This window comes from Amphiura filiformis, chromosome 6 (assembly GCF_039555335.1).
Source record: "Amphiura filiformis chromosome 6, Afil_fr2py, whole genome shotgun sequence".
NCBI lineage: Eukaryota > Metazoa > Echinodermata > Ophiuroidea > Amphilepidida > Amphiuridae > Amphiura > Amphiura filiformis.
Genome location: NC_092633.1, coordinates 2,202,714 through 2,212,991, shown reverse-complemented (window position 1 = coordinate 2,212,991; position 10,278 = coordinate 2,202,714). Strand labels below are relative to the sequence as shown.

Genomic DNA, 10,278 nt, shown 5'->3' with positions numbered 1-10,278 from the left:
GATCATTCTTCTTCATAGTATGTATTGTGCTTAATTTGTGTACATGCACACAGTATGCAAATTGTAAGTTTGTGATGGATTCGTTCATGTATGATTACAGGGAAGTCCTCTTTTATTCTCTGAGTAATCTGGCATTTCTTTCTAAAGCTTCACATGAATGATTTTGATCACTTGCTTGATGCAAGTAAGATAGTATTTGAGAAAAATGTTTCAGATTAGCCCTTGAACTTTGATTCAATTGTCATCTTTTGTTTTGTTCTAATTTTCTTTTTATCAGGTTCAGCCAACAGACCTCAAGCAACAGACATCTCTGACAAAATGTCCATCAAGCAATTGAAAGATTTGGCCAAAACATGCAAAGTTGACATATCTGGATGCATAGAAAAACAAGATCTACTGGAAACTTTGCAGGAAGCACAAAGAAATGGTAAGAAAACTGATTGTATAATTAATATAATTATATCCTATTTGGTAATTTACTGATAGGGTTTATTGCACATTAGCTGGAAAAGCACTTTTTAGTCTTTCTCATGAAAATAATATATTTGATATGGTATGACATAAATGTGCATTAGCAAATTCAAATATGGAAGCCATCCTTGTCTGATCAGCTTTTTGGGCAGGTGCGGCGTGCCGCACCCGCCCTGTATTCTCTGACTATTGACCTACTTTCTCACATGCCGCAGTGTTGAGAAAATATTCGTACAGAGGTGATAGTTTACGCGAGTTTTGTAATTATTACTTGATTTTGATATGTAAGTAATACGATAAAGTCATCATAGGCAGTAATGTGTTTATTTAGTAATAGAAATTATTTTAGTAATAGAAGTACTATTTGAAAATTGCAGCAAGATTTGCAGATGTTTTTATTTGAACAGTACCAGTTCACCAGTTTTGCTAGTTTTCCTAATCTTTGGGCTAAATTAATAGCATCGTGAAGGTCATATATATCATTTTATACTGATAGCTTCGGCATGTACTTAAATACAGCTTGTATGTGCATTGTGTTCAGTGTGTACATAGGCTATTTACTTTTCAAATCTTGTGACAAATAGTGCTTGCAGATGCTTATATAAGGTATTATAGACAAATTATTAGAATGCATGTACACCAGTAGAAATGGCACAGGTTGAATAAAATAAATAAACATATGAATGAATATTTTATTCCCTGGATTATTTTTGTTGGGACAAAATAATGATATAGTTTGACACTTTGAAATACAGTTATGTTAATCATAATAAAGTTACAAAATTAAAAAATAATATCGAAATATTGTAAAATCAAACTTTTCCCCTCATAAGTTGTATCAAAACAACATATTGAGGAAATTGATATGACAGATTTTAAAACTTTGATATGGAAAGATACCCCAGCCCTATTGTCTCACCAGAGAAGATGAGCAGAAGTCTTTCTATTTGATGATAAAAAAAACTCTAGGTATGATTACGAAAATGTTTTAAATAACTATTATCTACAAAAGTTTTATAGGCCCTAACAATGTTTTATATAAAATGTTAACATAAAACGTCTTCTGTTATGATGTGAAGGGTTAATATAAAAACAGGGAAAATCTGTTCCAACTGACCAGCAGAGAACAAAGGATAAGCAATAGATACGATTAAAATCAAGGAAAATATGACACAACCTCAAATGGGGGAATAACAAACGTAGGCCTATAAACGTATAAAGTTAAAAACTCTTTTAACTTTGTTTATACGCTTTTGTGTTATTCCCCATTGGAAATCGATGTTATGTCATATTTTCCCTGTTTTTAATTGTGAACTTGACTTACTCATTCTTTCATTTCTCTTGACAATTTTTCATTTGCCCGCCCTATTCCTTTTAAAGGAATTTTTATCTTATTATATATTTGAATTTTATGCAATATGCATGTATGCGTCATATTGTGACACACACACCTCTACTCGTATGTGTGTCGGACTGGGGACTAATCTGACAACTGGGGACTATTTTATGAGTTGTGTCTTGACTGGGGGCTTTGATGGGCTAAACTCCTACCAATTGGGGACCTGTGTGTTTTTGTGTTTGGTACCGGGGACCTCACCCTAACCCTTAGAAGTTCCCAGTTGTAGTAATGCTTTTTTCACATTTTCACCCACAGGGGAGCCCTAGACCAAGTATTACGACTGGGGACATTTCCACTTGTAGCGAAGTCCCCAGTTAGTGACAAAAAACCACACAAAAAGTCATCATTTGGAAAGGTTTACGAACACACACACCCACCCACCCCCACATATATATTCTTTAGTTTTTTAATGCTACATGTAACAAACGAACAAAAACCAGAAGAAACACTTACATCTCATCGTGTCATACATACATTATAATCTGCAATATTTGTCTGTGGGCATAAGAGGAATATAATGCAAAATAATACACACACATAATACTATGTTTCAACTATAAAAGACATTCCCATTTTGTATTTACTTTTCTAGATTACCCGGTAATTCACGTGAGCAGTGTGGTACACAGTGTCAACACACTGTATTATAAATATTTTTTTCCATACAGCTCAATACTCCGTTGAAATCAATATTCTATTATTGACACAGATAAAGAAAGTTTACATATGCATTGTGTTATAGGACGTGCACCTGGAACTTAACTGAATGGGCTAAACGCGTTCCTTTATACCTATAATGTATAATTGTCATTCTCAAAATTAAATATATCTCAATTTTTACTTTGGATTTCAAATTTTTTACTTTAAAAATGCAGTAAAAGATATCCACTGCAAGCTGCAAGGCCCCCCTAATTAGTGTACTGCTTTTTGAGTGAGTGTACTGGAAACAAAACCCTGGTTTTACCTGAAAACAAATTTTTTTCTTGTAATAGAAACATCATATGGGGTACTAGAGCATGCACAAATCGTAATGTGTAGAATATAGAAACGCTGTGGTATCTCATATGGTAGTCATGGTATGCTTAGCCTGAGTCGCTCGGCCTATCTCGAACAAAATCGCGATGCGTAGCTGTTAAAAAACGAGAAGATTCGCTGTACTATCACTGCAATTTTTAACACGAAGATATAGGGATGATGACGATGTGTGGTACTTTTGGATCTTATTATAATAGTCGCTCTAAGAAATTCAAATAATGAACTTTCAGCTTGGCAGGTTTTGTGGTTCTTGAGATATAGATATGTGCCATAATATAGGCAAAGGTGAAAATAATTGTGCCACATTTTGTTAGATGAAAGCTGGTTACAAATTTGTACTTTATTTCTCTTTGCACTTAATTTAGAAATGTCTCAAGAAACGGGTTCAAGCAGCTTCAACAAGCACATGCTAAAACAGTGTCAAGATGAGTTGATTGAGTTTTACTTAGATGAAATGAGTAAGGTACAACTCCTACCATGGGGACAAGATCCAGATGATACAGCAGAAATGGATGCCATTTACGTAGATCTAGAACTGATTCAACAGAGACCTTCAGAAGATACTACAAAATTCAGAAGCAATGATGATTTGGTAACTTTAAAAACAAGACATGGTCAAAGGGTAAACAGAGTCCTGATTCAGGGAGAGACAGGGAGTGGTAAGAGTACTCTAGCTGCAAATATTGCTTATACTTGGGCCAAACGAGATACAAAGTCCCCACTTTCCCAATTTCAGTTAGTCTTTGTAATTGGTATGCATGAAATTGAAAACAGCAGTAGAAGCTTAGTAGATCATATATTCCAACAAATTCTACCGGAAGATAGTAAAGTGTCAAAAGATGGGCTTGAGGAATTGATCAAATTCCACCCCAAAGATGTGTTGATTATTATAGATGGCCTAGATGAAGACAGTTCTGGTATGCTTTCCAATGATTCAAGTGAGGTTACACAGATCTTGCATAACAGAAAGTTAAAGCAATGTTGCGTGATTCTCACTACACGTCCGCATAGGGTAACAGACTTAAAAGATCACCAGAAGCACTTCACACAAGTGAAACTAGTTGGTTTTTCTGTGAAAAATGTTCAACTGTACATTCACAAGTTTTTCCAAAATAATGTGCAGAAAATCATATCCTTGATAGAAAAATTGAATTGTGAACCACACCTCTTGGACTTGGCAACCATACCAGTCTTGCTTCTGATGATTTGTTTACTTTGGCAAGATGACTGTACTTTGCCAGAGAGTAAGTCCATGCTTTACAAAGAAACCATCAAGTATCTCTGGAAGAGACATCTTGACAAAGAAGGGCAGTCTTTGTCTGATGAAGATTCCGGTGATGAGTTTCAGGATGGTTTGAGTTCCTTGTTACATAGTTTGGGTGAAGTGTGTATCATGGGAATATTACAGGATAGCAACAAAGTTGTGTACAAAGAAAAAGATTTCAAACAGGATGTGTTTCATTTAGGCTGCAGGGTTGGATTGATAACAAAGAAAAAGTTGAGATCAAAGTTGAATGTGAAAAACTCTGTCACTTTTTTGCACAAAACCTTTCAAGATTTCTGTGCTGCCGTGTACCTCTCAAACTTGCATGACACAAACAAATCAGAATTTGACAGATATCTTGGGAAACTGATTCAAGAGGGTGAGATATCATTTGCTGAAAGAAGGAAATATGTGCTTGAGTTTTGTTGTGGTACAAATCCCAAAACAGTCAAAACTATCATGAAGCACTTGTTGCATATTACCAATCAAACCATATCTAAGGGTGGCCCTGGCATTGATATTCCAAATTTTGGCAACAGCAGGGAGGCCACGTATTTGGAGACTTCAATCTTTCTTTGTTTCCTGTTTGAAAGCAACTTGAATTACCAAGACTACTTGAAGCTTGTTCCACTTTTGTCAAGCTATGATTTAGGACTTGAGATCAAATATGAAGAAGATATTGCTCTTGTGCAGTTTCAGTTGAAGCTATTGCAATCAGAGCCTTCAAACAAAGGGCACTTGTTCACTCTCCTGAAAAGGTTACATATTGCCACCAACCCTGATACCTGGCTAACACCACTTCTTGAGCACACAATTGCACTTGAAGAATTCGTCATGAAAATAAGTCCTACTTACAAGCACAATCCCTCATATCTTGAACCTGTATTTCATGCATTGAGTAGCATTGGTTCTCTGAGAAGCCTTGCCATACAAGGGACAGAGGACTTCTCCTCTTTTGACACAACAAAACTGTTGCAATTGTTAACTCAAAAGAAAGGGAATCAATTTGAAAGATTAATGTTGTGGTTTGCTCAAGTTGACTGCTGTACAGTTGCTAGGTTTCTACAACTGAACACAGCAATGACATGTTTGATATTATTATCCTTCAAACAGCATGCAGGGATTCAAGAAATAATCAGAACAATGCCTTGTCTGACAAATCTGAAATTCTTGACCCTAGCACCTGTTCCAGTTGGTAGTGATATTATGCACTTGGAGCCAATTGTTGACCAATTGCAGGCATTGAGACTGTGTGCTATAGATGATAGAAGCTACCACTGCAACACAAGTCAAATAGGCTTAACTGTATTGTTGTCATTCCTTCACAAAGCAAAGAAGCTATTCGATCTAGATCTTATGCACAATAGGTTTAGTGTTTCAGCAATGAAATTGCTTGTTGCTTGCCTCAACGAAATGCCCAAATTAAAAACTCTAGGGCTTGGTTTCACACAACTAACAGATGAGTCTGCCGGGATCCTAGGTGAGTTTCTTCATGGTACACCTACATCATCAATTCATACCCTCTATTTGCATGACAATCCAGGCATAGGTTTGGAATCAAGAGCAGCTCTGAATGCCATGTCCCCTAGAATCAAAATTTATTGGGATCTTAGTGCAGTTGAGGCTGACAATGACATACATAAAACACATTGGTCCTACTAAATTTATAGAGTGCAATTACATAAGATCATTTTCTTTTTTACCCTAAGAGACACCTTATAAACCATTTTAGCATCATTCAGGGTCTGAACCCTAGTCAGACTACATATAACCATCACAGCCAGGATCAGCTCCCCCGGTTTTGTATGAATAGACTGGGACATTAGCAGTAAATTCCTTGCCCAGGGGAATTTCAAGCTGGCTCAAAGCTGCATTTTTTTTTGATAATGTTTTATGCTGTAATTTGCTCCACTTAAAAATTGCACAGATAGAATATTAATGTGTACAGATGAATTTGAGCAAAAAAAAGAAAGAAAAAAGCTTCTTAACTCTCTAATGTACTCACAGCCACATCCCAGGCGTCACCTGAATATAAAAATGCTACCCATGCTCTTTAATCAACTCTGAAACCAGACCCTAAATGGCCTAAATGGCGTAACAAATGTTGTAACTGTCAACATTTAATAACCTTAAAATGGCATAGCCACCATATTTTTACCAAATGGTGTAATATCACTGTTTAAATCAAGATGGTAAAAAAGACTATTTTAACACTATCTCAGACTGACAGCTTGTGAAGATTTTAACATTTATGTTTTCATTAATTTAAAATTTTAATTCTACAAATGCTTGGTAAGGGAGTGCTCAGAAATCCTTGGTGGGATAGAAAAACAGGGGTGTTATAAAAGTTGTTTTCCTTCTGAAGAGGGACTAGGTCAAAAGTATTTTGTACACAGGGATAAAAAAGTGTTATCATGAAAATTGCAAATTTGCATATAATGCTTTTTTCCTAATTTATACAAGGTAATGAAATTCATTATGCACTACATGGTTCAATTTTCAATTCCAATTGTAAACAAAAATGCTTCTCAACAATTTCAACAGATTTCAACGGAAGCAATACATCATACAAATTTCCTTCCAACATATTTTGAAGACTGCCTTTTATATGGCAGTGCGGTGTGGGGAAAATTGCCCTCTGGTTCGAAATACTGGGACAAAAATGATGTGCACATCTCCCCTCTGGAAATGTTACTTAGTATGCCACTGCATACACCAAGTAAAATAATTATTCTTTCATGTTAGAATAAAAGCAAGTTAGTCAATCAGAAATGTGTAGTTTTCACACTGGTGATGTACCAACCATGGGAAGGTGTTAAAGTTCACCAGCTGAAAATACCAGGACAAAATTGACAAACACAAAACCAACAATTCAGTGCATATCTTCCTTTTAGACTGCTGTTTTAGACTAAAATTAACCCGTTGACATTCTGCCCAATGAGCATTAAAATTACAAAAAGTGCACTGTTGCCTGTATTTTGTCCCAAGGTTATTATGGGAGTGATTTTGCAATTTTGCCAACCTCCAAAATTTTGTGCGGAGTGCTACTAAATATCGCAACCTCTTAATCCTAAAATTATTTAAAAACACAAGCACCCTCAAGTTTGGCCAGATTTTAAAAACTCTCGCATATTTTTTGATACTGTTAAACTGGGGATAAATCTACTGACATATTGCAATAGTGGGGTAATTGCCTCGATATCTCCACTTTTATAAAATTAAAAAGTAGCCTTTAGAGATGGAGTTCCAGTACTGTAATGAATGTTCACACTTAACATGAAATAACCTTCATGCCCTCACAGAAATAACCTAATAAGTTGTTAAGGGCGAAGGGGGTCCAAATAGTTGGGGGCCAAAAAAGTTTTGGACCTAACATTAGTTATAGTTCCATGAAGAAGTGGATTAAAAAGTTTCTGGTTTGTAAAAAACGGGGTTAAAAAAAATTCATCCCTCCCCACCAAGGTATTTCACTCCCTAATCAGAAAATACCAGCGTAAATGGCAATTGTTTAGGTTCAAAAAAGATACCCTAAGTATCGACATAACCAAAAAAGGACCCTGAGTCCATTCACTTGAGTGTGAAACAGTGACGTGCGTAAATTTTTCAACAGTGCTGCCGCTGCTCCTACCCAAAAAATTGTGGAAGACAATTATATCAGACTATTATTTTTAGATGGATGCATGTGAAATGGATTCTGTTGAAATTAGTACTAGGTTGCTTAACCCAGTTTTTTTTCTGTAATTTGACTTGCCAAAGACCAATTTAATTAACGTTTGTTTGGGGGCATGTCACTATTCCAAAGGATCATTATTCTAAAGCGTCGTTATTCCAAAGGTTTGTTATTCTGAAGGGTCATTACTCTGAATTGAAAATAAGGATCGTTATTTTGAAGGCCGATTGCTCCAAGGGTTCGTTATTCTGTAGGGTCAATACTCCAAAGGCTCATTACTGATTACTCTGAAGGGTCATTCCCGGGGTAATTACTCCAAATTTTGGAATAATGGTCCTTTGGAATAATGATCCTTAACATAAATTCAGAGTAATGACCCTTCAGAGTAATGAGCCTTTGGTGTATTGACCCATCAGAATAACGAACATTCATAGAAATGAGGATTCAGAATTTCTATCCGGTTTTTGCCATTTTTTCCAAAATAAAGTATCCAAATTAAGATGAGTTATTGCTGTATTTGGGCAAGTAAGTAATGGATGTAGGTCTATCTCATAAAAGTTTATGATTTACCGAATATGCAAGTTTAAAATTGAAAGTGATGATGTGTCAAAATTGAACCTTGATATACCTGTATGATGTGATCGTGGACTCCAAACAGGCAAAGTCTCAGCATCGCCCGATAATGAGGGCCGATCGTTCCATGCGATATGCAAAACTGCTATGCATGTACCACACATTTTTACGGTCTTTCGCATAAAACATGCAATGTTCAATTGCGTATATGCGAAGGTACACAATGCTGGCATGATTGTTAACACGGCCCAATCGAACGATCAGCCCTCATGAATATGCGAGAATTCCCAGCATACAATGCACAGGGACTTTGACTGTTGGAAAATAGTCTGTATTAGTCTATGGACGTGATAATATTTTAATATTATAATTAAAATACAATAAATTTGATTTCTATTCTATAAAATTGTCTGATGCGATGATGATATTGGTGAAGTATATTCACACAGTTGACAAGTGCTCAACTGTTTGTATATATTAAAATTGAAATAAATCAAAAGACTTCTTCAAGTGGTAAAAGCCACTGACAAATTTCTGTGTTTGCTCTCTTGTTATTGTTTTTGTGTCCGTATAAGACAATCATTTATAGCATTATTTTAAGTGGAACAACGAGGTGGGTCCATTCAAAAATATCTCCCATGTTGTATTGTGATAGAAACATAGCTGGGTTTCAAACAATACTTTTATTCTCATTCTTAAACAGACCACATGTAACAACACTTTGCATGTAATTAACGTCCACTCTTTATGGCTATTTTTATTTTATCAAGTTCAACCAGTCACTCCTGTGAATATTCACCTCACCGACATGATATATAACCAGGGGCGGATCCAGGAATTTTCAACAGAGGGGGGCGCCAAGCCACCGCCGCGGCTGGGCACCCACACAAAGTCAGGCGCCGGTCTGCAAAAATACACAGAGTCAGGCGCCGATCTGCACAAAATAGAGGGGGCATGCGCCGGGTGCGCCCCCTCTAAATCCGCCCCTGATAACTACGTGGATACCATGTTACGCACAACACAAACGATCACGCAACCATGCATTTTAATACGCGCTCCATTGTCTCATATAATACGGGCACAAACCAATAAAATTATTAAAGGAAGACCAACAACTAATTAAGAATTCTTTATAATATATGTGATTTCAAAGTCCTTTTCTAATTATGATTTGTACTATGATTATAATTACTTGATGATTGAAGAATAAAATGAATGAATTGAATTTAGTGGAGCAGTTTATATGGATTAATAAGTTTAAATTTTGTACAGAACTTTCTCTTGTTTCTGCCTAGTATAATTTATGTGCCTATCAATTGTCACCCATGCCCCCCCCCCCCTAATAGGGGAGCCATAGGTGTCAAATATTAGAAACCATACACAAGATATACTGGGGAGTGTGGAGACCAGGCAATTTTCCTCCAAATACCTCAAAACTAATGCTAGTTCCTGATACCCCCATTTTATGTCCTAAAAATCTGGTCCGTAGCACCCATTTTTGACATTTGGGCAGCACATACATACCCAATGACTATTCGAGTCCTACCCTCTGATGTAAACTATTCATCTTTTAACATGAAAAAATAATTGCAACATGCCTAACCATGAATCTCCAGAGGCCAAGTGGTTAAGGTACAGGTCTCATAAACCTGAGGTCCTGGGTTTGATTCCCGCTAAACCGTAGGCAGTTGTAATCGGTGCCATGATGAGAATATACAGGTAATGCTCGAAATAAGCCAAAATCTTTAAGTGCCATTCGGACTCTTGGCTTTAAAAGATGGTAAGTAAGGGTGAGATAGTACACTGCTTTAAAATTTACAGGTTAAAACACATGGACAAAATTTTAACCAACATTGGACAATTTGT

At 36.3% G+C, this 10,278-nt stretch overlaps 1 protein-coding gene across 1 annotated transcript; it reads left to right on the top strand.

Moving 5' to 3' along the window:
- Nucleotides 1–283: 283 nt before the first annotated feature.
- Nucleotides 284–5,839, top strand: LOC140154807 (uncharacterized). The gene is made up of 2 exons (XM_072177392.1): nucleotides 284–427; nucleotides 3,271–5,839. The coding sequence occupies exons 1-2, from the start codon at nucleotides 319–321 to the stop codon at nucleotides 5,829–5,831; spliced, it is 2,670 nt and encodes an 889-aa protein (XP_072033493.1). The 5' UTR covers nucleotides 284–318; the 3' UTR covers nucleotides 5,832–5,839.
- Nucleotides 5,840–10,278: the final 4,439 nt, after the last annotated feature.

Coding starts and splice junctions, on each gene's coding strand:
- LOC140154807 (XM_072177392.1), top strand. CDS start 319: ATGTCCATCAAGCAATTGAAAGATTTGGCCAAAACATGCAAAGTTGAC. Junction 428..3,270: donor GCAGGAAGCACAAAGAAATG/GTAAGAAAACTG, acceptor CACTTAATTTAG/AAATGTCTCAAGAAACGGGT.